Here is a 26664-nt window from a genome sequence, read left to right on the forward strand (position 1 = left end):
TAACCAAAATTAAGTAAACAAATCAACCAAATTTTGTTTATTTTCCAGGTCTTTTTTTTTCCTTTTTTCTTTTTTAAAGAGATGGGATCTTGCTATGTTGCCCAAGCTGGAATGCAGTGGTTATTCACAGGCTTATAATAGTGCACTATATCCTTGAACTCCTGGACTCAGATGATCCTCCTGCCTCAGCCTCCTGAGTATTCTAGGTTTTTCTTAATAGTTTAAACAGGTAGTTCTGGTTTGGCTTTCAGTAGTGTAGTCAAATGGCTTTTGCTTTTTTTTTTTAAAATGGAGATGGCCAGATAATGCTTTCGGAAGGATGTCAGAACCCATAAAAAATGATGAGTATTTGAATATATGTAAAAACGTGTGTAACAAATCGGAAAATATATTCTGAGATTGAGGTGACCACTCTAAAACTGCGCTGGTAGTCACTAGCTACATGTAGTTTTTGAGCACTCAAAATGTGGCTAGTCTGAATTGGGATTGCTGTAAAAAATACACACTAGATTTTGAAGACTAGAAAGAAAGAATGTAAAATATGTTGCAATAATTAAAAAATTGCACTTATACGTGTTGAAGTGATAATATTTTGAATATATTGAGTTAAATAAAATCAATGTTATTTATTTTTTAGCATGGCTACTGGAAAACTTAAAATTATGCATGTGGTTCGCATTATATTTTTGTTGAACAATGCTGTTTGCTAAAGCAGAGCTGGCAGCCCCTGCCCGAGGTTTCAATCTCTATTGTTTTTGTGGCTGCAAATGGATGGATGGGGGGGTGCCAGCCCTGTATGTTGGAAAGATTTTCTTTGTGAAGGGGAACTTGCCCTTTACTGTTGGGGATAGTTTCTTCTCAGCCTATTCTGGGGACACACATACCAGCATTTTGGGATTGTGAAACTTTTGTGTGGGGAACTTCCCTTTTTTTTTTCACATGAGCCAATAAGATAAAACTGACCTAATGGCATTCTCAGTGCCTTCAGTTTGCAGAGAGAATAGGGCTCATATTTCATAAAGTATTAAAACAGCAAGCTTAATATGCATTTTATGGACTGTAATTGCTAACTACTGCTATATGATTCAGTAAGCTAAGAATAATTTACTAATTATATATTGCACTCGGTTCTTCTTTCAGATGCTAAACAAAGTGAGATAATTAGAGGAGGAAAAAGGGTGAGTTTGGGAATTGGAGACCAAAAGGATAGATTTAGAAGATCTTGGAATTAACAGACTTAGAATATAATCAGCAAAGTGTTCACTTGAAATTAGTGCAAGTTGCTGGGCATGGTGGCTCATGCCTGTAAATCCCAGCACTTTGGGAGGCTGAGGCAGGCAGATCACAAGGACAGGAGTTCAAGACCGACTTGACCAACATAGGGAAACCTTGTCTCTACTAAAAATACAAAAATTAGCCTGGCATGGTGGCATGTGCCTGTGATCCCAGCTACTCCAGAGGCTGAGGCAGAATTGCTTGAACCTGGGAGGTAGAGGTTTCGGTGAGGCAAGATTGCGCCACTGCACTCCAGCCTGGGCAACACAGTGAAACTTCATCTCAAAAAAAAAAAAAAAAATTAGTGCAGCCTGAGCGTGTGTGTGTGTGTGTGTGTGTGTGTGTGTGTGTGTGTAGTAAGATTGGGGAGGGTAGTTTTTATTCATTTCTCAAGTGTTGAATATTCACAATGATGCTAGACTAAGTGCTAGAGATTTGGTGGTGAACAAAACAGATTGAAACCCGCCTACGCAGGGGGCCTATATAGGTTCGTCTGAATTTGACTAGTCTAGATATCACTTATAAGTGAACTTGTACAGTAATTGTCTTTATATGACTGACTGAGTTTACTTAGCATGATACCCTCAAGATTTATTCATGTTGGAGTATGTGTCAGAATTTCCTTCCTTTTAAAGGCTGAATAATATATCTATTGTATGTATATTTCACTTTTTGTTTATCCATTCATCTTTCCATAGACATTTGGATTGCTTCCACCTTTTTGGCTATTGTGAATAATGCTGCTGTGAACAAGGGTGTACAAATATTTCTTAAAGATCCTTCTTAAAACTTTGGGATCTATACCACAAGTAATAATTGCTATAGAATCATGGTAATTCTGTTTTTAATTTTTTGAGGAATACTATGCTGACAAATTTGAATCCTTATTTAAACCTAGGATTATGGAATACTGCTGCTTGAGTTCAGCTGTCATTTTATTGTCTACATTGTATTTTAATGAATTGGCATTATTCCCCAAATATTGGAAAATTTGGAGGTTTCTAATTTTTGCTACTGTAAATAGCACTAATAGATTCCTTCTGCAGGAAACCTTTTCCATTATGGATTAATTTTATAGGATAGTTGTACAAAAATGGAATTTTACTGATTATGAGGGTGTGACTTCCTATAGTTCTAGTTATATGTTGCCAGTTTATGTCTGTTTTGAAGTTTCATTACACCCTTACCTCTATTAGATATAGTCATTAAAATAGAGGGAAAAAAACATCAGTAAGTAAAGGCACATTATTGCTATTTAACTTTGCATTTCTTTATTATTACTGTTTTTAAAATTACTATTTTTTGAGACTGTGTTTTGCTCGTCGCCCAGGCTAGAGTGTAATGGCATGAGCTCACTGCACCCTCTACTTCCCAGGTTCAAGTGATTCTCCTGCCTCAGCCTCCCAAGTAGCTGGGAGTACAGGCATGTGCCACTATGCCTGGCTAATTTTTGTATTTTTAGCAGATAAAAATACATGTTGGCCAGGCTGATCTCAAACTCTTGACCTCAGGTGATCCACTCGCCTCAGTCTTTCAAAGTGCTGGGATTACAGGCGTCAGCCACTGCACCTGGCACATTCGTTTGTTAATTTAATATTTTTTAATACTTCGGAGTAAATTCCCCTGGTGTGAGAATTAGCCATGCATGACCTTTGCCTATTTGTCTGTTAAGCAGACAGAATCTTGAGAGAGCACTGCTTGAGTCCTGTGCATTTTTAGCTGAGTAGATGGTTCTCCTTTTTTGTGGTCAGCTGAACTTTGGGGATTTTTTTTTTACTTACACTGTTTGTACCAAAGGAATATTATATATTCAGGCTTTTTTTTTTTTTTTTTTTTCAAGAGGAGTTTTGCTCTTGTTGCCCAGGCTGGAGTGCAATGGCACTATCTCGGCTCACTGCAACCTCCACCTCTCAGGTTCAAGTGATTCTCTTGCCTCAGCCTCCCAAGTAGCTGGGAGTACAGGCATGCACCACCATGCTTGGCTAATTTTTGTGTTTTTAGTAGAGATAGGATTTCACCATGTTTTTCTGGCTGGATGGTCTCAAACTCCTGACCTCAGGTGACAGGCCCGCCTTGGCCTCCCAAAGCACTAAGATTATAGGTGTGAGCCACTCGCCCAGCCCAGGCATTTTGAAATACTTCAGAATGTGTTTCAGGGTGACATCACTGAAACTCAGCAGAATATTTTACTGATGACTCCTGTAGTTACAACATGGGAAAGGCATTGCTAAGAAAGCATCACTGTAAATAAACCCGTGGGATTCAGAGGGTGGGCAGTTGTGTGGTGTGTTTTCCACTAACCATGTTTTTTTAAAAAAGGGTGACTAGAAGTTCCTGTTTATCTTTGAATTTCAGTAAATTTAGGGCTTGTTTTCCAACCACTCTTGTAGAATTTGGAAGAACCTAACTTTTTTTGTAAATATATTAGGTATTGAAAAAAGGATGGTAGGACAAACTGCTGGAAACCTTACCCACCAAAGATAATTTATACTGTTTACTTACAGGCTTATTGTCTTTTGTTGAAAAATTGTGATGAGAAAGGGATCTGGCCTTGGCATCTATTAAGTTGGTGCAAAAGTAATTGTGGTTTTTGCCATTACTTGCAGTAGCAAAAATCTCCATTATTTTTGCACCAACTTAATACTTTAAGGCTTGTTGATGCCTTTGTAGAGAATTGTTGCTTAATCTCTTTTATTCTGATTAACTCCTACTTTAAGTTTTTTCTTCTTTCAGAATCTTTTTATCAAGTGAATCTTTTAAAAAGATGTGAAAAGTTATTTCTGGTTTTGTGATTGATAGATTATGAGCCCTTCTTAATCCCCATTTCTTAAACAAGCTTATCGTGAAAATTTCCTACAAATGCTTGTTTCACGGAATGTTTTTTGATATTTTGCCAGCAAAGTCATAGGAACAAAATTTTTTTTAATGAAATTAGAAAACAGCATAATTAAATGTATCACATAGAAAGAAAAGTACCAGTACTAAAATTAACTTTAGCATTCCTTAGGGAATTAAAATTCAGTTGATTTTATTGGACTTTAATATCAAAGGAATTCTGAGATGAAAAATGTAACTAGCACATTTATCCGTTTAGGCCTTAAGCAGATGCAGGTTTCATGGCATTCCAGAGGTAAATTCAGGGGTACTTGACTGTGGTGAGTAATTTCCTAGTTATGGGAAAATGTAAATATTATGTAGATGGTATAAAGAAACAATATTGCGTTTGTCCATATGAGGTCTGTTTCCATTTGTTCAGACAGGCTTGTGGATTGTTTTTTTTCTTGCCAGTGTTCTTTAGGGGGAAGGTACAGCCCTTTCAGGTATTTCGGAAGTTTATTTTATTTTCTTTTATTTTTTTGAAGTGGAGTCTCACTCTGTCACCCAGGTTGGAGTGTAGTGGCATGATCTTGGCTCACTGCAGCTTCTGCTTCCCGGTTTCAAGAGATTCTCGTGCCTCAGCTTCCGGAGTAGCTGGGATTACAGGCACCCACCACCATGCCCGGCTAATTTTTGTATTTTGTTTTATTAGAGACCACCATGTTGGTTAGACTGGTCTCAAACTTCTGGCTTCAAGTGATCTGCCCATCTTTGCCTCCCAAAGTGCTGGGATTACAGGTGTGAGCTACCACACCTGGCGATATTTCTGTTTTAAAATTGCTTTCTTGCTTTTCATGTGACCAGATTTGGTGACATGAAACTGTCAGTTAGCATGAATGAGGTGCTGCCGTCTTGCAGGGGTTTGATCTTTGGCTGTCATGTTGGTTTCTGTACCCAAGTAAGTATTCGTGAAATTTGGGGCAAGAGAATTTGGGCTGGTTGTGTATTGGAAGAAGTACCTTTCATAAAGGCAAACCTAGCACCGATGTCAGCAAATCCACCCACAATCCGTTCCTAAAGGAGGAAGTTCTGTTACAGTTTTGAAATTAACATTACAATAGATCTTGCTTGTTTGAGGTGAGGACTTAAAACTCAATAATGAAAAAGAGGAAGAACTGTGTGTTCTTAACTGATTAATTGCAGGTAGCTGTGTAGGGCACCCTGTGTTTAAATCAGTGCTAACTGTGTTATCTTGAGCAGTCATTGTACCTCTTTCTTTCTTTTTTTTTTTTTTTTTGAGACACAGTCTCAATCTGTTGCCTGGGCTGAAGTGCAGTGGCGTGATCTCAGCTCACTGCAACCTCCGCCTCCCGGGTTCAAGCGATTCTCCTGCCTCAGCCTCCCGAGTAGCTGGGATTAGAGGCGTCTGCCACTACACCCAGCTAATTTTCTGTAATTTTTTTTAGTACAGATGGGGTTTCACCAGGTTGGCCAGGCTGGTCTCAAAATCCAGACCTTGTGATTCGCCTGCCTCAGCCTCCCAAAGTGCTGGGATTATAGGCATGAGCCACCATGCCCGGCCACTCTTTTTTTTTTTTTAATTTATTTTTATTTTTTACTTTTTTAAGAGACAGGGTCTCACTATGTTGCTCAGGTTGACCTCGAACTACTGGGCTCAAGTGGTCCTCCTGATGTGGCTGACAAACTGCTGGGATTACAGGCATGGGCCACCATGCCCAGCAAATCGTTGTAGCTCTTTAAGCCTCAGTTTCCTCATTTGTAAACTAGCAGTATGCCTAGAAGTATATAAGCATTAATAAATGTTAGCAATTGTTGTTTTTAAAAGATCCTCCTGTCTGTGATCATATACCTCTTTTCATTTGATGTTAGTAGACCTATGGAGAACTGACAATAGTTTACAGATTTAAAAACTAATAGATAGTCCAGCCAAAGAGCGAAAAATAGCAGGAAATTAGGTCTGTCTCCTTGCCTTTATTAACCAGAGTGAATTGGGAATCTCAATGTAATTTATCAGGAAGGAGCTCCAGTAATTTCTGGAGGATTTTTTTTTTTTTTTTTTTATTGTTTTAGACGGAGTCTCGCTCTGTGGCCAGGCTGGAGTGCAGTGGTGCGATCTTAGCTCACGGCACTCTCCACTTTCTGGGCTCAAGCGATTCTTCTGCCTCAGCCTCCTGACTCGCTGGGACTACAGGCGCGTGCCACCATGCCCAGCTAATTTTTTATTTTTAGTAGAGACGGGGTTTCACCATGCAGGCCAGGCTGGTGTCAGTCTCTTGACCTGATCCGCCTGCCTCATCCTCCTAAAGTGCTGGGATTACAGGTGTGAGCCACTGGCCTGGCCCTATTTTTTTTTTTTATTTTTTAAGTTGCATGTCATATCACTGTGGTGCCTTTGTTTTTGGAAAGGAGCTGTTGCCTGCTGACCGAGCCTGGAGCCACCTAATCACGAGTCTTTACCAACTTCTTTTTTCTTTAAAGGGAGCCACTCTATTTGAAAGAGAATGATCAAACATATGAAAGTATGATTCTTTTGCCCAAGAGTTAATGTGTAAGTTAACACATTGTATACTTTTTTTTTTAACTTCCTTTTTTCTTTCTTATCTGCCTCTGATCATGGGATCCTGGCTAGTTTTGCCCAGGGCTGCTCGCTTGACTTGGTGACGAATTCCGCTTCTTCCTGGGGCTTTCCTTTTTCCTCCAGAAGGTCTTGTGCTCATTGTTTAGGGGCTTAGTCACTGTCTTCTTTCTGATTTTCATCAGATCAAATCAAATAAGGTATTACATGCAAACTGTATAACATACTGCAAAGGCAGATGCTGCTGCTGTCCTCAGAGTCCAGTTAGTTGTTCCCTGGGCACGGCTGGGTTCCCAGCTCTGTTCTTTCTCCACAGAGTGACTGTCTCAGCTCTGAGGATTTCAGCGATGCTGGATGTTTCCACAGTTAGGAAACAGGCTTGCTTATGTTCCAGTGCAGGCATTAAAGCTCAGTGAGTCATGTGATCTACTTGGCCAACTCTTCAGAGTTTGTTTGTACCCTATAAAACTGGTATGAGTCTTAGAACTCGATGGGAAACCTCTTCCTAGTCCTACAGGCTGAATGCGCCTTCTGGGTTTTCGTATTCTCTCTCCACCCACAACCTCCGCTTGTATGTTTGGTTGTATATTTCTCACAATTAATTGGTTGTTGGAAACTGGCTTTCTATTAATTCCAAATGCCATTGTCAAGATTTTTAATAGCTTATAAAATTTTTAATTGACTGAGCCGTAATGTTGATATATTTTTATATAAATATTATCATTAACAAGTTGATTCATATAAAAGGCTTTGAACAATACCTGGCATATAAGTACATGTTTAATAAAGATTAACTTATTTCTGCTGGGCATGGTGGCTCACGACTATAATCCCAACATTTTGGGAGGCCGAGGTGGGCACATCACTTGAGGTCAGAAGTTCAAGACCAGCCTGGGCTAACATGATAAAACTCTGTCTTTACTAAAAATACAAAAATTAGCCTGACGTGCTTGCTTGAACTTAGGAGGTGGAGGTTGCAGTGAGCCAAGATCGCGCCACTGCACTCCAACCTGGGCAACAAAGTGAGACTTTTGTCTCACAAAAAGAAAAAGAAAAGGAAAAAGATTAACTTATTATTTCTAATGGTATCAGAATTGTTTTATTTTATTTTTTATTTTGTAGACAGGGTCTCGCCCTGTCACCCAGGCTGGAGTGCAGTGGTGCGATCATGCCTCACTGCCACCTTGAACTCCAGGGCCCCAGTGATTCTCCCATCTCAGCCTCCTGAGTAGCTGGAACTACAGGTGCATACTACCACGCCTGGCTGATTTTAAAAAATGTTTTTGTAGAAATGGGGTCATGCTGTGTTGCCCAGGCTGGTCTTGAACTCCTGGGCTCAAATGATCCTTTTGCCTTGGCCTCCTAGAGTGTTAGGATTACAGGTGTATGCCACCATGCTCATCCAGCATTATTAATTAAAACAATTTGGTAGGAGATTTTATGAAAGCAGTGTGGTTCAGTAGGAAGGTCTGGGGATCTAGAATTGAGAGACTATTTTAATTTTGGATCTGTTATTTACTAGCTGTAGGAACTTGATCAGGTTCCTTAGTTAACTTCCTTGAGTAACAGTTTCTTAATTATAAAAACATATTATAGAGGAGTTAAATGAGATAATGTATGTGGAAAGTATTCCTAGATTATCGATTATTATGTAATTGTAAGTGTGGTAGCAATCATAGGTGTGTTTAATGACTACTAAAAAATGGTTTTCTCCTACTTTTAATCTTGTCTCATGTAAATGGATGATAAATACTACAGCCTGCTGTAGTATTGACACTTGATAAATAGTTTTTGAAAATGAATTTACTCCTCATCTCTTCTATGTCTATTTTTATCTGCAAAGTGGTGATTTGTGTTTGGGGACCTGAACAATTGATAGCTAAGCATCAAGTTTAAATTACTTAATGAATTGATGATTGTGTTCCTGAAGCACTGTGGTGATTTGGGGGAAGATGACATTCTAGCTTATTGTTGGATGCATCAGGGGACTTGAGTTAAATTAGCTTTAAGCTTTCCAGATTATCTTGTCTATGAGCTTCACAGGGGCGGGCCACATCTCTAGTTCACCATGATATTTTCAGTGCTAGCTTGGTGCCTGGCACTGGGGACAGAGGGAGTCCCATTGATATTTGTTAATTGACCATCTGGTTTTCATCTTGTCAGACTTGTGTCACTTGTGTCAGAAATATAATCAAGGAAAAGTTGGGTGAAGGCACTAAAATGGGTTTCTTTTGGTCTCAGAGGGAGTAATAATAAAACAACAGTAATAGCTTCTGTATTCATGTGGAAGTAGGGCATTTAGGTGAAAAGTACATTGGGCCAGGGGTATGGAGACCTAGCTCCTAGGACTGGTCTTTTATTAACTAGCAGAGATAACTTTGAGAGAGTTACTTAACCATTTTTGGCTTCAGTTTCTTCCTCAAAGGGCCTGTCCAGCTCTGTGGCAAATGGTTAGTTTATTGTGGAACAGAATTACTGGCTGGAAGGAAAGTAACAGCAATAGGACTTGAGAGGGCTTCACAAATATATTGAGATGCCAAATGAATTAGTTTAGAAACAGCTATATTAGGTCATATCTACTTGGATGGGGAGAACCCAAGTGAATTGATTAGTTGATTAGTCATTGGTGTTTGAGAAATGAATAGAATATGTAGAACTATTTCTTTCCCAAAAGAGGGACTGTCTTGGGAAATAAATCAAGGGGGATATGGGTGATATCTTTGATTCATCCCCTATCTAGTGTCAGCAAGAACGGGTTTCTTTTTTTAAGAATGGGTTTCATGTAAGCCAAAAGAAAACTTGATTGTTCTGAACTTCTGTGTATTGCAGGAGTTATAAATACAGTATCAAGAACTATTTAATAAGAGCCCATCAGCAATGCCAGATTTCTCAAAACCAGGACAGGATGAATGTATGACAATCATCTTACTGAGAATGGTAGGACAGTAAGGATAGTTTAGCCACTATGCTTCCATGAAGAGTCAGTACTTGAGGGTTGGTGTAGCACTTGGGATTGAGGAAGTATGTTCATTTCCTTTGGAAGATTAATTTTTCTTTCCTTCTTTTTTTTGATACAGAGTCTCGCTCTGTCACCCAGGCTGGAGTGCAGTGGCACAATCTTGGCTCACTGCAACCTCCACCTCCTGGGTTCAAGCAGTTCTTCCTGCCTCAGCCTCCTGAGTAGCTGGGATTACAGGCATACACCACTACGCCCGGCTAATTTTTGTATTAGTAGTAGATATGGGGTTTTGCCATGTTGGCCAGGCTGGTCTTGAACTCTGACCTCAGGTGATTCGCCCGCCTCAGCCTCCCAAAGTACTGTAATTACAGGCATGAGCCACCACGCACAGCCTGATTAATTTTTTCCTTTGCTTCAAGTGTCTCATTTATTCCAGATGGTCTACACATATAGATAAGTATTCCTAGAAAACTTTCAGCAAGTTGAATCCTATTATAAAATGCAAGAGTCGGTTGTCTAATTTTTATTTTATTTTTTTCGAGACAGGGTCTTGCTTTGTCACCCAGGCTGGAGTGCAGTGGTGTGAACACAGCTCACCACAGCCTTGACCCTCCCAGGCTTCCTAGGCTCAAGTGATCCTTCCACTTCAACCTCCTCAATAGCTGGGACCACAGGCACAGGCCACCACACCTGGCTAATTTTTCTTTTAAGACAAGGTCTCTGTCACCCACGCTGGAGTACAGTGGCGTGATCTTGGCTCACTGCAACTTCTGCCTATGGGTTCAAGCAATCCTTCCACCTCAGCCTCTTGAGTAACTGGGACTAGGTATGCACCACCACACCCAGCTAATTTTTTTTGTATTTTTAATAGAGACGGGCTTTCACAGTGTTGTCCAGGCTGGTCTCAAACTCCCGGGCTCAAGTCATCTGCCTACCTTGGCCTCCTGAAGTGCTGGGATTACAGGCATGAGCCACTGCACCAGCCCCACTGCTGCTCTTATAGCTAGAAGGACTGTACTTAAATGCATAATTACACAAAGTTTTGATTTTAGTTATGACGCTCATTATTTTGAGATGGATTCTTGCTCTCTCACCAGGCTGGAATGCAGTGGCACAATCTCGGCTCAGTGCAACCTCCGACTCCCTGGTTCAAGTGATTCTCCTGCCTCAGTCTCCCGAGTAGCTGGGATTACAGGCACGTGCCACCATGCCAGCTAATTTTTGTATTTTTAGTAGAGACGGGGTTTCACCACGTTGGCCAGGATGGTCTCGATCTCTTGACTTTATGATCCACCTGCCTTGGCCTCCCAAAGTGCTGGGATTACAGGCGTGAACCACTGTGCCCAGCCAGAAAAATCATAATTATGTTAGTTATGAAAATCATAATTTCTAGTAAAAATAATTTTTTGCCCTTTTTATTAAACAGATCCTAGTATTCTTGAAATTCTGTGGTGCATTTTCTATATGTAATGTGATAGTCTGAAGAAATAGCTGATTTAGGTAGCTGCTCACATATTATGTTTGTTTTAAATTGAAAAGTTGGCCTATGAGAATGAGTATTGTATAAAAATGGTTTATGTGAACTAAAAGGTTGTTTGCATTTTGTGGCAAATAAAAGCACCAAATTCCCAGGTCCTAAATGTTTCAGTTATAAAATATTTGAAGTACCTCTGAATTTACACATAGGCATTCCACTCATTTAGGCACTTACTGATTTTAAGATTTTTCATTCATCAAAAGGGAAAATGTGAGCTGCCATATGTATAATTTTTGTCATCCAAAAAAGAGATTTAAAGTTAAAAATTAGAGGCCGTGGTGGGTCATACCTGTAATCCCAGCACTTTGGGAGGCTGAGGCAGGAGGATTGCTTGAGCCCAGGAGTTTGAGACCAGCCTGGGCAACAGAGCGAGACATTCATTGTCTTTACTGAAAAAAGAAAAATTATCCAAATATGGTGTTTTGTGCCTGTAGTCCCAGCTGTTTGAGAGGCTGAGGCAGGAGGATTACTTGAGCTCAGCAGTTTGAGGCTGCAGTGAGCTATGGCCACATCACTGCACTGTAGCCAGAGTGACAGAGGGAGACCCTGTCTCTAAAACAAAACAAAACAAACAAAAAGCCTGCTTAGAAATCATGAATTGTTCTTTTTACTATCAGGACATGTGATTATATGTCTACTTGGGAATAAGTTCTAGCCAGTTCTCAGTAGATGTTCAGTTATTAAATTGGAATGAAGGCATGAATGTGGGGATGAAGTGGAGGAGGGGCTGGGTTGGAGATACTGGTGATTTGGGAGGTGTTAGTAACACTGAATGTGGGCATAGAGGTGGTGAGGAAGAGGAGTCAAGGATGAGTTGAGGTTTTGTGGTTTGGGTGCCTTGGAAGATGGTGCTAGCATGCAGCCACTCACCAAGAAAGCAAATAAGAGGAAAGATCAGGTTTAGGAGGGAGGATGCATTCAGGCAATGAATGTATGGCATATACCAGGCAGTGAGTAAATTGTGAGTGAGTAAATCTGGGCGTGTGTGTTTTGAGATGTCTGTGGGCTAAGTTTCTCCGGTTTCTTATCAAGAAGGTAGACCTGGTCTGCAGAGAGAGCTTTTGGATTTGTCGAAGTCATGAGCTTAGATGCAGCCACCTGAACTGTGTGTGTAAAGCAAAAAAGGGGTTTTTAGACAGAAGTATGGAGGACACCACAGTAGCATGGGGGCACCAGCAGGTAAGAAGTGAGCAGAGAAGGGCATGTCCATAGAGGAACCAAGGAGTGGTCAGAGAGACTACAGAAAGAGGGTGGTTGTCCTGGGATCTGAGGTCGGGACCACCTCAAGAACAAGGGCTGCAGAAAAGCCAAGAAGGCCCGGGGTTGAACCATGAGGCAGTCTCTGGAGACCTTGAGGAGAGCCACTTCAGTGAACTGGAGGCACAAGTCACACTGCAGTGGGTGGCGAGTGAGTAATGCAGAGGAAGTGGGAGAGTGAGCGGAGGTGCATCAGGCTTGTCTGGCAAGGAGAGGATAGTGTAATAAAATGAGGAGGCCACAGTGCAAGGGAAGTGGTAAGGGTGTTGTCATCCATTGTATGTATGTACGTATGCATATATTTTGAGACATAGTCTCGCTCTGTCGCCCAGGCTGGAGTGCAATGGTGCAGTCTTGGCTCACTGCAACTTCTGTCTTTGCGTTCAAGCGATTCTCCTGCCTCAGCCTCCCAGATAGCTGGGATTACAGGTGTCTGCCACCATGCCTGGCTAATTTTTGTATTTTTAGTAGAAATGGAATTTTGCCGTGTTGGTCAAGCTGGTCTGGACCTCCTGACCTCAGGTTATCTGCTCGCCTTCGCCTCCCAAAGTGCTGAGATTACAGGCGTGCGCCACTGCACCTGGCCTGTTTCTTATTTATTTTTAGATGAGAGGACTTCAATGGGAAGAAAGGCTGAGTGTCTGGGGAGTGAGGATCATTGAAGGAGATGCTTGCCTTTGCACTGGAAAGGATGATTTTTGGACTCTTAAGTAGAAGGCTGCTCAGAAAGAAGATGGCTCTCCCATGGTTGAGTTGGGGAGGAGTTCAATCTGGAAATGTGTGTATAATACAAGATGGAGTGACTAGGCCTTTCATATGGTGGCAGGTGGATATTGATGGAGGAGGTGGGTATGCATGTATGGGAGTGGTGCATGTAAAGAAGCTCACACAGGCAGGCACCGGGCAGAAGCGGGGAGTGCTGGGGTATATGGCACCAACTAGTGTGTGGCTGCAGCAAGGGTTGCCACCCAAGGGTGTGGTGAGAAACTAGGCTGGAAAGGAGAGAGGGTTGGCAGGCTCAGAAGGCTGAATATTTTCTGAGTGAGGAGGAGCTGCTTAGGGAGAAATAAAGTGGTCAGACCCATGATTTCAAAACTCACAGCAGTTTATAGCAGAGTTTGGTGGGAGAGAGAGGGAGAGATATTGTTTGGAAGCCGATTGCAGTAACCTGGGTGAAGGTAATTAGGGCTAGAAATAGGGAAATTGCAGTGGGAGAGAGAAGGATTCCAGAAGTTGAGTTGTCACACTGGCACCTGATTGAACAGGTGAAGGCAGGCAAGGAAGGAGAAGAGGGAAAAGGAGGAGATACGGAAGGTGGCTGGGTGAGAGGATGGCCATGCTGCTGTGGAACAGGGAGCATGGGAGGAAGAGGAACAGGTTTAGCGAGGTAGGGGAACAGCTCAGTTTTAGGGCATATTCATAACATTTGTGTAGCAGCCAGCTGGCAGCCAGAATTAGGGGTCTGAAGCTCAGTACAGGCCTCAGATCTCATGGAAGCTTGAGATCATCGTCCTTGAATTGGAAGTGGTTAAGATTTATTTGAAAGAACAAGAGAAAAATAAATCTTGATGTGGATATGGACTGGTAGAGTAAACTTCACAGATCATTTAAGTGTATTTTTAACTTTCTTAGAAAAAAGTCTTTGATGACCAGCATGTAGTGGTACTCCACAAACTGCTAAAAATTAGCACATCTAGAATAAGCTAGAAAATAAATCTAAGACGTTTCAATAGAAATGCTGTTATCTTGATCTGGCTCTATTTGTTTTTTTCCTATCAGGTTAAAATCTGGTTTCTTCAGTCATTTTGTTTATTCCTTTTGAGATGGAACTTCAGAGGACTGACAGGGACTGGCTGGTTATATTTTTGAAAAGTCTTTGAAGATGAAACATACTGTTTTGAGTATGGCGACATTGCATTAATTATTCCCTGGTTTTGACACCAGTAGATACTGATGTGGTTTGGATGTGTGTTGCCTCCAAATCTTATGTTGAAATGTGATCCACAGTGTTGAAGTTGGGGCGTAGTGGGAGGTGTTGGATTATGGGAATGGATCCCTCATGAATGGCTTAGCACCACCTCCTGGGTGATGAGTTCTTACTCTGTTCATGTGAGAACTGGTTGTTTAAAAAGAGCCTGGCACCTCCTCCTCTCTCTCTTGTTCCCTCTCCCACCATGTGACACACCTTCCCCTTTGCCTTTCACCATGATTGCAAGCGTCCTGAGGTCCTCACCGGAGCAGTGCTGATGCCATCTTCCCTGTGTGGCTGACAGAACTGTGAGCCAAAATAAACCTCTTTTCTTTGTAAATTACCTATCCTCAGGTATTCCTTTATAGCAACGCAGAAAAGACTAATACAGAAAATTGGTACCAGGAGAGGGGCATTGCTATAAAGATACCTTAAAATGTGGAAGTGACTTTGGAACTGCGTAATGGGCAGAAATTGGAAGAGTTTGGTGGGCTCAGAAGAAGACAGGAAGACGAGGGAAAGTTTTGGCACTTCTTAGAAACTTATTAAATTTGACCAAAATGCTGATAGAAATATGGACCGGGTGGGGTGGCTCATGCCTGTAATCTCAGCACTTGGGAGGCTGAGGTGGGTGGATCACTTGAGCTCAGGAGTTGGAGACCACCCTAGACACCGTGGCAAAACCCTGTCTCTACAGAAAATACAAAAATTAGCCGGACATGGTGACATGCGCCTGAAGTCCCAGCTACTGGGGAGGCTGAGGTGGGAAGATGGCATGAGCCTGGGAGGCAGAGTTTGCAGTGAGCCAGTATCAAGTCACTGCATTCCAGCCTGGGTGACAGCCAGATCCTGTCTCAAACAAACAAGAATTGTGTAAGCTGAACTAGTTGAGATGTCTGTGGTGTTGGCTATTGTTTCTGCTGTTAATCATTAGTCCACTTAAACTAGGACCTGAGCAAGGTTAACTTTTTTCTTGCAAATTGACACTGATGGTTTGCTGCTGTGAGCTTTATCTTTAACATGTCCTTTCTTTTTTTTTTTTTTCCTACTTTGGAAAAGAAATTTCTTTTTTAATAGAAATTAGTTCTTAGTATGTTGTCCAGGCTGGTCTTGAACTCCTGAGCTCAAGTGATCCTCCCTCCTCAGCCTGCCAGTGTGTTGAGATTACATCTGAGCCACTGCGCCTGACCATTCTTGAAGGGTTATCCACTTGAAAACTGCTGATTTTTGGGAGGGGGCATTGTCCCCATAGGCTTTTCAAAAAGCAACAGTGATTTCACCCTTCTGCCCAAACTTCACCATAAATTTGATGTTTTTTTTTTTTTTGCTTCAATTTTCGCAGAATTCTAGCCTACATGGTGACGGGCACCTGTAATCTCAGCTACTTGGGAGGCTGAGGCACGAGAGTAGCTTGAATTCGGCAGGTGGAGGTTGCAGTGAGCCAAGACGGCACCATTGCACTCCAGCCTGCATGAAAGAGCAAGACTCCATTTCAAAAAAAAAAAATTTAGCAGAATTTATGTTGCTCTGATAGGGGTCTTTTCAAACGGATGTTTATCCTTTTTAGTGCCTCAAACTAGATTTCGTTCAGACATGTTATGACAAGTTAGTACAAGTTTATTTTGGTGCAAAAAAAATTTTCAAATCCATGCAGTTTTTTCTTTTTCTTTTTTGTTTTTTGAGACAAGGTCTGTCTCTGTCATCCAGGCTGGAATACAGTGGTTCAATCTTGGCTCACTGCAACCTCTGTCTCCCGGAGTAAGCCCTTTTCCCATCTCAGCCTGCGTATCTAGGACTACTGGTACACACCACCATGCCTGGCTCATTTTTGTATTTGCTGGTCTCGAACTCCCCAGCTCAAGTGATCTGTCTGCTTCAGCCTCCCAAAATGCTGGGATTACAGACATGAGCCACCGTGCCTGGCCGTAGTTTTTTCATAATACTCATTTTCCTTGAAATTTTTGATGACCCCTCAGATCTGTATTCCTGTTTTGTAGTATCACACATTTATTACGAGTCTGCCTAATACCCATTGCTGTGCTTGTCTCTGGGAATTCAAAGAGGATTAAGCTAGTATTTCTGCCCTCGAGCACATGGCTTAGTGGAAAGTCATAAAGAGCCATTTAGTGACTGCTGTCAATGTCTGTGTAAAAGCAGTGAAGAGCGGCTGCTGTTGATGAGGATGGCTCACATTTATGGTGCACTTAAAATGCCTTTTACCCGTACTGATTCATCTCATTCTCACACCAACTCTGTGAGAGGCACAGAGAGGTTAAATAGTAGCTGGAAATTAGGTTAACCAACATTAAAAATGGGTGGTCTGTGCTCTAAGAAGAGGGGAAGCTGCAGTCTAGTTAGGGTGACTGTTGTATTATTGAAGATAAGTGGATGAGGACTTGGTGCATGTGTGTGGAGCCTAGGGGGCCAAGGGACAATGGGAAGGGACATCAGAAGTTATGGTTAAATTAAGCCTAGACAGACTAGTCTGAAGTCAAATAGTAGAAGGTGAGGATAGAGAGGGGGATGGGAACCAGATTATGAAAACAGTCAGTGTCTCCTTTTTATGTCAAGGGTTACCCTGAAATTCCGAAACTATATTTTTTATGAACATAGTGTTTACAATCACTGTTATTAAAAAAATATGCATGTATAATATGGGTGGGAATGACCATAATGAGCGTTACTCACAATTCCAAGGAAGTTGGGAATTTCTGTGTGGTTTATTATAACTTCTGTTTTTTTTTTTTTTTTTTTTTTTTCCTGAGATGGAGTCTCACTTGTTGCCCAGATTGGAGTGCAGTGGCGCAATCTTGGCTCACTGCAACCTCCACCTCCCGGGTTCAAGCAATCCTCCTGCCTCAGCCTCCCAAGGCTCCCATTACAAGCATGCACCACCATGCCTGGGTAATTTTTATATTTTTATTAGAGACATGATTTCACCATGCTGCCAGGCTGGTCATGAACTCCTGGCCTCAGGCGATCCTCCCGCCTCGGCCTCCCAAAGTGCTGTAATTACAGGAATGAGCCATTGCGCTTGGCTGGTTTATTATAATTTAAAAAGCAGTTTGTTATTAGTAGGCTCTGGAAATTTGTTTCAGGGAGAGGTAAGGAAGGAGTTCTATATTGCTGCATGCTTGTTTTCCTTGCAGATCAGAAAGAAAATGTAAAGGACCTGGGTGAGTTCCAAAAATTAAAGTAAGTCACACACACCATTATTGGCACACTGGGATTTTTAAAATGTTTGCAGTATTACTGAGTGTGGACAATGTACAGAACTTTGTACTAAATACAATTAGGTTATTACCCAAGATTCCTGCTTCTTCCCTATATATATTCCCAAGTTTATGTGGGGAGACCAATATAATATGATGCAATTTGCAAACAGTAACAGCTGTATGAATGAGTATAGAGCAATCCAGAAGAGGTTAAAATAAATACACTTAAGGAGGCTCACATAATACCCTGATTTATTCTTTTATCAACTGTTGTTGAGCAGCAGGTGCCTTGGGGCCTGAATAGAAAAGGGTATACTTCCTGAAGGTGGGGGAAGAAGCTTGGATTTGAGTTTTGGAAGGATAGAAGCTCAAACTGACTGAGTGTGGGTGTCTTTTATTTTTCTGTAGAAAAAGCATTGGAGTGTGTTTGAAAAGTTTAGATTGCCTCAAAAGCATAATGAGTTTTACAGACTTCTAGGGGTTATCCCAGAGATAGGTGAGTAGTATGAGTAGTTTCTTTCCTTTCTTTTTTTGAAACGGAGTTGCTCTGTTGCCCAGGCTGGAGTGCAGTGGTGCGATTTTGGCTCACTGCAACCTCCAACCTCTCAGGTTCAAGCGATTCTCCTGCCTCAGCCTCCCGAGTAGCTGGGATTACAGGCATGCACCACCATGCCTGGCTAGTTTTTGTATTTTTAGTAGAGATGGGCTTGCACCATGTTGGTTAGTTTGGTCTTGAACTTCTGTCCTCGTGATCTGCCCACCTCAGCCTCCTAAAGTGCTGAGATTACACGCCCAGCCTGAGTAGTTTGTTTGTTTGTTTCTTTTCTTTCTTTTTTTTTTTTTTTTTTTTGACAGAGTTCTGCTCTGCTCTGTTGCCCGGGCCCAGGTTGGAGTACAGTGGCGCAGTCTTGGCTCACCTCAACCTCTGCCTCCTGGGTTCCAGCGATTCCTGTGTTTCAGCCTCCCGAGTAGCTGGGACAGCAGGCATGTACCACCATGCCTGGTTAATTTTTGTATTTTTAGTAGAGACAGGGTTTCACTCTGTTGTCCAGTCTGATCTCAAGCTCCTGGCCTCAAATAATCCACCCACCTTGGCCTCCCAAGGTGCTGGGATTACAGACATGAGCCACCATACCCAACCCCTTGAGTAGTTCCTTTCTAGAAACACTCCAAAGTGTTTGTCTGTGACTAGGCTAGCTCTAAAATTAGGATGTTCCTTTCTGCTCTTTTTCTGTAGTTATCAGATATTTCTACTGGAGAATGCAAGATTATAATAGGAATTATTTTTGAACTATTATGTTGCAAATATTAATTTATTGAAGTAGGTCAAATGCTAGGAAAGGAGTTTTTTTTCTTTCTACTATTAAAGTAATTCAGGCATGCAGTAATTATATAAAAGTAGTATGAATACCTTTTAGTCACCATCTCGCTCAAAAGAAAACATTGCAGACATAGTTGAAGCCCTTGGTCTCAATTCCTGGCCCCATTTGTTCTTTCCCTGTCGTTTCCCCCAGTTCATTTTTATCATTGCCATCCATCTACTTTATGCTTTTACTACAGATATGTGTATAAGTGTTCATCATTAATAGTGTTATTTTACATGTTTTTAAAACTTGTAGAAGTGGTGTCATATTGCGTATTTTCTTCTGTAGGTTGTTTCTGTTGTTGAGCCTTGATTTTGAGATTGGTCCTTGTTCTGGTTCATTCTTCTGAGCTGCTGAACATGCCATAGTGTGCCCATTTTCCTGTTGATGGACATTTAATTATTTTTTTTAATTTTTATTTATTTTTTGAGATGAAGTGTCACTCTGTTGACCAAGCTGGAGTGCAGTGGCCCAATCTTGGCTCACTGTAACCTCTGCCTCCCTGGTTCCAGCGATTCTCCTGCCTCAGCCTCCTGAGTAGCTGGGACTACAGGCGCGCACCACCATGCCTGGCTAATTTTTGTATTTTTAGTAGAGACGGGGTTTCACTATGTTGGTTTGGCCAGGCTTGTCTCGAACTCCTGACCTCGTAATCCACCTGCCTCGGCCTCCCAAAGTACTGGGATTACAGGCAGAAGCCACTGTGCCCGGCCACACATTTAATTATTATTTCCTCCAATTTTTCTCTATTACGAATGGCACTGTAATAAATATCTTTGTGAATCTCCTTTTGCATGTGAGGGACGCTGTGTGTTACAATCCAGGGCCTGGAACTGCTTAGTCATAGGGAAGGGTCTGTCTGCATGTTCATAGGCTACTACCATAGGTGGATTCTTCAGTTCTCTCATTCAAATGGGAAGCTTTGAGGATTAAGAAATTATTTTTTTAAACTTGTATACTGATTATTTTTGAAGCTGTAATGGAGCTTTGCATACTTGTGGTTTAGGGGAAAATGGAATATACACAATAGAAAATATTTATTGTGTTAATGGTTCATAACTTGTGACTTATGTAAAGTTCCATTTAATTTAAATAATAAATAATAATACTGGCTGCATAATACCTAGGACCATTATGAGAGACTCCGTAAAAAATAAATTCCTAAACTGTATTTTTTTTTTTTTTTTTGGTATATCTGTGCCCACTTGTAATTTGACTTACAGTGAATGTGGGATACTTGGGCAGGGGAGACTTTTGAACAGGCAATAACATTTTTGTGTGGCCTTTAAAATTTCTATAATTTATTTGAAACTCTCTTTTTAAACCATCACATCTCAAAGTGATCAAGTAGAAAGGAACAGGTGCCTTAATGATGATGAATCGCATAAATCATGACAAGGTCTTTTTGAAATCACCTGGAATGCTCCCTTTGAGTGAAAGAAGGTTCTATTTTCTTATCGTATTCTTCCTGCTCAAGTTGCCCAGGTGTAGTTTGCGGTTTCCAAGATACCTGTTGGACTGGCTTTAGGCTGATAATATCAGTTCCTTCATATTTTTTCACATTGTTTTTAGAAATTTTATGTAACTGCATTTTTCAGTAAGATTAGAAAACAGTTTTGCTATTATGGTGTGGTTGCTTCTCCAAACACTTACTACCTACTGGGAGGAATCAACAAGAGAGCCATTTCTCGTGGATCTTGGCCACAAGGTCTGTGATGTGTCATTATATCGTAGAGATCTTTTGAGGGAATGCAACATGAAAGATCTTGTCATTCTATGATGAAGACATGACAGGTAAACTGCAGTTTATGCAGATTTAATGTAGGTAGATAACTCATCTATTTGATTCATGTGAGGACTCAAAGGGTCTTTTATATTCTGCACTTTTCAGCTAATTTGACTTAGAATCTTTTCTCCTCAGTGGACCACGTTAGTATTATTTTAATCAATTGATTTTTTTTTTAACAGCTGTATTGAGTATAATTGATATATCAAAAACCTGTACATCTTTAATGTATACAATTTGATGAGTTTGGATATGTGCACACACCAGTGATATCACCACACTCAAGGTCATAAACATCTATTGCCTCCAAATTTTTCTGTGTCACTTTTTTTGTGTGTGTGGTAAGAGCACTTAACATGACATTGACCCTGTCAACACATTTTTAGTGTACGATACCATATCATTGGCATTATGTTGTACACATATCCTTAGGGCTTATTCATCTTATAAAGTTGTATAACTACAACTTTATTCCCATTGAACAACTCATTTCCCTCTCTACTTATCCCCTGGCAACTGCCTTTCTGTTTTCAGCTTTTATAAGTTTGATTATTTTAGATAAACCACATAGAAGTGGAATTATGCAGTATTTGCTCTTCTGTGACTGATTGTTATTATTGTTTTTCAAGACGGAGTTTTGCTCTGTCGCCCAGGCTGGAATGCAGTGGCGCAATCTCGGCTCACTGCAACCTCCGCCTCCCGTGTTCAAGTGATTCTCCTGCCTCAGCTTCCTGAGTAGCTGGGACTACAGGTGCACGCCACCACACCTGGCTAATTTTTGTATTTTTAGTAGAGACTGGGTTTCACCATGTTGGTCAGGCTGGTCTTGAACTTCTGACCTGGTGATCCACCTGCCTCGGCCTCCCAAAGTGCTGGGATTATAGATGTGAGCCACCACACCCGGCCCTGTGACTGTATTTCACTTAGCATAATGTCCTCAAGGTTCATCTATGTTGTTGCAAATGGTAGGATTTCCTTTTTGTTTTACTTTATTTTTTGAGACGGGGTCTCTCTCTGTTACCCAGGCTGGAGTGCAGTGGCACAATCACGACTCACTGTGTCTTCAACCTCCTGGGTGATCCTCCCACCTCAGCCTCCTGAGTAGCTGGCACTAGAGGCACGTGCCCCTATTCCCAGCTAATTATTATTTTTATTTGTAGAGAGAGGGTCTCACTATGTTGCTCAGGCTGGTCTCGAACTCCTGGGTTAAGCTGTCCTCCTGCTTTGGTCTCCCAAAGTGCTGGGATTTCAGGCATGAGCCACCTCACCAGTCTAGGATTTTATTTTTAAAGGTGAAATAATGTTCTAATGTATATATACATTGCATTTTCAATAGTCTTATTTCATAACATTAAATAAGGTGTTCTTATTTAATGTCCATCATCATTTGGGTTGTTTCCATGTGACTTCGAGCTTTAAAACAGGGGATGTTAAAGTTGAAAACAAAGGCCTGTAGTCCCAGCACTATGGGAGGCCGAGGCAGGCAGATCCCTTGAGGTCAAGAGTTTGAGACCAGCCTGGGCAACATGATGAAACCCCATCTCTACTAAAAATACAAAAACTAGCTGAGTGTGGTGATGTGTGCCCATAATCCCAGCAACTCAGGAGGCTGAGGTGGGAGGATCTCTTGAGCCTGGGAGGTGGAGGTTGCAGTGAGCCGAGACTGCACCACTGCGTTCCAGCCTGGGTGACAGAGTGAGACCTCATATCACACACACACAAAAAAAAGTTGAAAACAAATGAGAAGCCCTATGGACGTGGGAGACTAGTAGACCTGTACAGTTGTCAAGACTGGATTTGAGAAAGTAACAGATTCCAGCTGGGTGCGGTGGTTTATGCCTGTAATCCCAGCTTTGGGAGCCCGAGGCAGGAGGATTTCTTGAGCCGCAGGAGTTTGAGATCAGCCTGGGCTATGTGGTGAGACCCCATCTCTCTCTCTCTCTCCCTTTTTTTTTTTTTTAAGTTGCTGACTTAAAAAAAAGGGGGCATTTAAGCAGTTGAATACCAGCATTTCTTTAGTTATTTAGCGCCTCCCTTGTGACTCTAAAGTACCTAGTGACTCTTATTTCTATATGTGGAGCCATCTAATTATAACTATTTGTTGCAAATTATCTTTTCTACTGCATTAAGTTTCCTTATGAGCTGATTAAAATGTGTTCTGGTTGTCAGCTCACCTGGTTATTTAGATTGTTCGCTTTATCTTCTGGCTTAGCAGTCATACTTCTAAAAATTTATCCTAAGAAAAAAAGTCAAGGATGTATGAAAAGATCTCTTATAATAAGAAGGTTCATCAAAACTTTGTAATAGTGAGAAGTTTGGAAACAGTGGATATTCAATTATTTAAAATTATTTGTAGAGTGCAGTGGTTTAAAAGTATAGCTTCTGAATCCAGACTAAGTGAATTCTAATAGTGCTGCCACTTAGAAGTGACTTTGGGCAAATTTCTTAATGCAGTTGTTAACTGTAGTTTAACAGCTGTCCTTGGGTCATTTTGAATATCAAATAAGTTATTAATACCTTGTAAAATGCTTAAACATGTCTGGTCCATAGTAAATGCTCCATAAAGATTAGCTATTGTTACTGTTAAAGTGTTAGAAGCACCGATATTCATAACATTTTTCAAGTGGAAAAGAATTTTAAAACAGTATGTACAGAGCCAGGTGAGGTGGCAAACACCTGTAGTCCCAGCAGCATGGAAGACTAAGGCAGGACTGTTTGAGCCCAGGAAAGAGTTTAGGGCTGTAGTGTGCGATTATTGTGCTTATGAATAGCTACTGCATTCCAGCCTGGGCAACATAGTAAGACCCTATCTCTTTAAAAAAAACAAAAACAAAAATAAACCAAAAAAAACCAACAAAACAGCATGTATGATGTATCATTAAATTTAAGAATAAGAAAAAAAGTGGAATGATCTATTCTGGGTGATAGGACAATCTCTTTTGACTTCTGTGTTTTTTCCCTCCTACAACTTCTCTGTTTTGCTTTTATAACTGAAAAATATGTTTTGCATGTGAACTTTATGCTGGGGTCTTTGGGTAAAAGCACCCAGAGATTACTGGCAAGTTAATTCTAAAAAGGGCAATTTGATTTTTCTCTTTATCTCAGAGTTTCATTTGTTTCCCAGTGATTGACTAATTATTTTTACAAAATAAAGATTCACTGTAGTGTGTATACAGCTGAATCGAAAATACACTTTTCATACAAAGACGACTTCCTAAAGGTAACTGTAAAATTATATGTAGTTTGTTAATCTTATTGTGGTATTTTGTTTTGCTTAAACACAGTTTCCTGTTCTTTTGCTTTTGCATATCAACATTGCTGAAAATAAATATTTTGCTCTGCAAGGCTAGTAAGCCAGATGGAGTGGTATTTATAATTGAGGAAATAGCTTAAACCGTCATCAGTTTAAATTGCATTAAAAAGCCTGAACCACATTGATTAGAGTTTTTTAAAGGTAGAGAGCCAGAAATATTCTAAATATCCTATGCGTGAACTGTTAAAACTATTCCTGAAATACAGGTAGAGAGAGGTACCTGAGGTACAGGTAGAGAAAAAGTACCTGAGTGGCTCAGGAAGAGTGATAGCCTAGAACATAGCTCCAGCTGAGCAGCAGAGGTTTCTCTGGAGTGTCCTGTGTTATATTAGCCAAGGCTGTAGTCTTCTTAATCATATCTGTTTACATATGAATAATGTTTTCTGGCCAGGTGAGGTGACTCATGCCTATAATTCCAGAACTTTAGGAGGCCGAGGTGGGCAGATCGCTTAAGCCCAGAAGTTCAAGACCAGCCTGGGCAATGTGGACAAACCCCATATTTACAAAAAATTAGCCGGACGTGGTTGCACATGCCTGTAGTTCCCGCTACCTGGGAGGCTAAGGTGAGAAGATTACCTGAGCCTAGGAGGTTGAGGCTGCAGTGAGCTGTGATTGCGTCACTACACTCCAGCCTAGGCAGCAGAGTGAGACCCTGTCTCCAACAACAACAACAACAACAACAACAACAACAACAACAACTATATATATGGTTTTCCTGTAAACTTTTAAGTAGGTTGTCCTCAGATACGTGCGCCATATTTATCCTGTGACTTCCAGTATATCTGGGAATGCCCGGAGGTTTGTGTCTATGTTAGTCGTTAGTGTGAGAAGCCCTAACACATTTTTTAGATGAGCAAAACCCATCTCTACAAAAAAATACAAAAATTAGCCAAGCATGGTGGTGTGTGCCAGTATCCCAGCTACTTGGGAGGATCACTTGTGCCTGGGAGGTTGAGGCTGCAGTGAGCCATGATCATGCTGCTGCACCCCAGCCTTGGTGACAGCCCGAGGACTTTCTTATGGATTAATGTGGGAATTATTTATGGTTTGCATGCTTTGAGATTTTCTGAATTTTTTCAACAAATATTGAACACCTGCTGGGTTGTGAATTTTTGTGGAGTCGATCAAAAGAACTGAAGAAAATGAACAAGTAATTTTGGCAAACCATTATTAAATAATGAGTATGTATTGTATTGGATGCTTAATTATGTTATCTTAGTTAATTATCATAGTAACTCTATGAGGTGTGTTCTCTTACCACCCTCATTTATAGGGGAAAGTGCTTGAGAGATGAATTTATCCTTTCTTAAGAAATATTTTCACTTTGGTGAGGCATGGCACTTTGGGAGGCTGAGGCGGGAGGATGGTGTGAGGCCGTGAGTTTGAGACCAGCCTGGGCAACGTAGTAGGACCCTGTCTCTATCTTTTAAATTATAAAAATTTAAAAATAAGTATTGAAAATGTTTTTTATTTTGAGAAGTTTGTGTGCTTTAGGTGTATATTCTGTTTCATTAAGCCAAACTTTTTATTACTAGCCTTCTATCCTGCTTTCCTATCCTTACCAAAAGAAAAAGCAAAATAGTTTTACTCCTGAGGTTAAGAATGGGGCATGTTGTATCTTCACAGAATGTTTGTGTAGATATTTATTTGAATTTAAAAATATTGGGGTATCACTTATATGTGATAAAATGCACAGATCTTAATTGTACAACTTAATGTGTCTCTATGTTTAACTACCATCCAGATTTAGAAATGCGGTACGTTTCTGTTATCTTGGAAGTTTCCTATGTGACTGTTAACAATCAGTAATCTCCCCAGCCCTCCGCTAGAACCACTAGTCTGACTTTTATCACCATAAGTTAATGTTGCTGCATCTTGAATGTCATGTAAGTAAAGTCATGCGGTATGCACTGTTTTGCAGCTGACATCTTTTGTCCAAGTCAGTGCCATATATTGAGGTTCATCCATGCTATTGCGTGTATCGGTCATTCTTTATTGCTTTACAATATTACATTGTTTGAATATATCATAATTCATTCTCTTGATGAACATTTGGATTGTATTCAGCTGTTTTGAACATTCTTGTAGGACATGTCTCGTTCATTTTTCTTGGATATATATACCTACAAGTGGAATTACTACATTGTAAGTAGGTGTATCCTTGGCTTTAGTAGATAATACCAGTTTTCCAACTGTGTTAGACTGACATACATGCCCACTAGCAATGGACGAGAGTTCTGTTTCCTCCACATCGTTGCTAACAGTCTCTTCAGTTGTTCCATTTTTAATTGTGTCCTCAAGTAGGAAGTAACCTCACTTATAGGAGAAAGGAACTCTCAGGGAAGTTTCTGATGAGTGCAGGTTGGGTAGGATGAAGATAAATAGCTGATACACAACCTAAAGCTTTGCTCAGCAACTTATTGAGATGTAGCAGTTACTTCAATGACAACCAAAAAGAATTTTTGATTGGACCCTCCTTACCCATCTACTGTTAAGTCAACCTTGTCAAAGTTCTAGTCTAATTATGCTTATGTTCTTCTGGTATAAAAGACTCATCATTTTCCCTCTTACATTAA

The 26664-nt window shown here is 40.8% G+C and overlaps 1 protein-coding gene across 3 annotated transcripts in view; it reads left to right on the top strand.

Annotated features, from left to right (window-relative positions):
• Positions 1-26664, top strand: part of RASSF3 (Ras association domain family member 3) — a 194685-nt gene that overhangs the window by 117051 nt on the left and 50970 nt on the right. The window contains exon 1 of one of the 3 annotated variants that reach the window (XM_064377304.1): positions 3821-5050. The exons of the other annotated variants lie outside the window; for them this stretch is intronic. Within the exon in view, the coding sequence (XP_064233374.1) occupies positions 4967-5050 (84 nt within the window). The 5' untranslated portion in view covers positions 3821-4966. Of the gene's footprint in view, positions 1-3820; positions 5051-26664 lie in introns of those variants that run through there. 3 annotated transcript variants of the gene reach the window in all.

The sequence above is a fragment of the Aotus nancymaae genome, unplaced genomic scaffold (assembly GCF_030222135.1).
Source record: "Aotus nancymaae isolate 86718 unplaced genomic scaffold, 86718_ANA_hifiasm-v0.15.2.pri h1tg000016l, whole genome shotgun sequence".
Classification (NCBI taxonomy): domain Eukaryota; kingdom Metazoa; phylum Chordata; class Mammalia; order Primates; family Aotidae; genus Aotus; species Aotus nancymaae.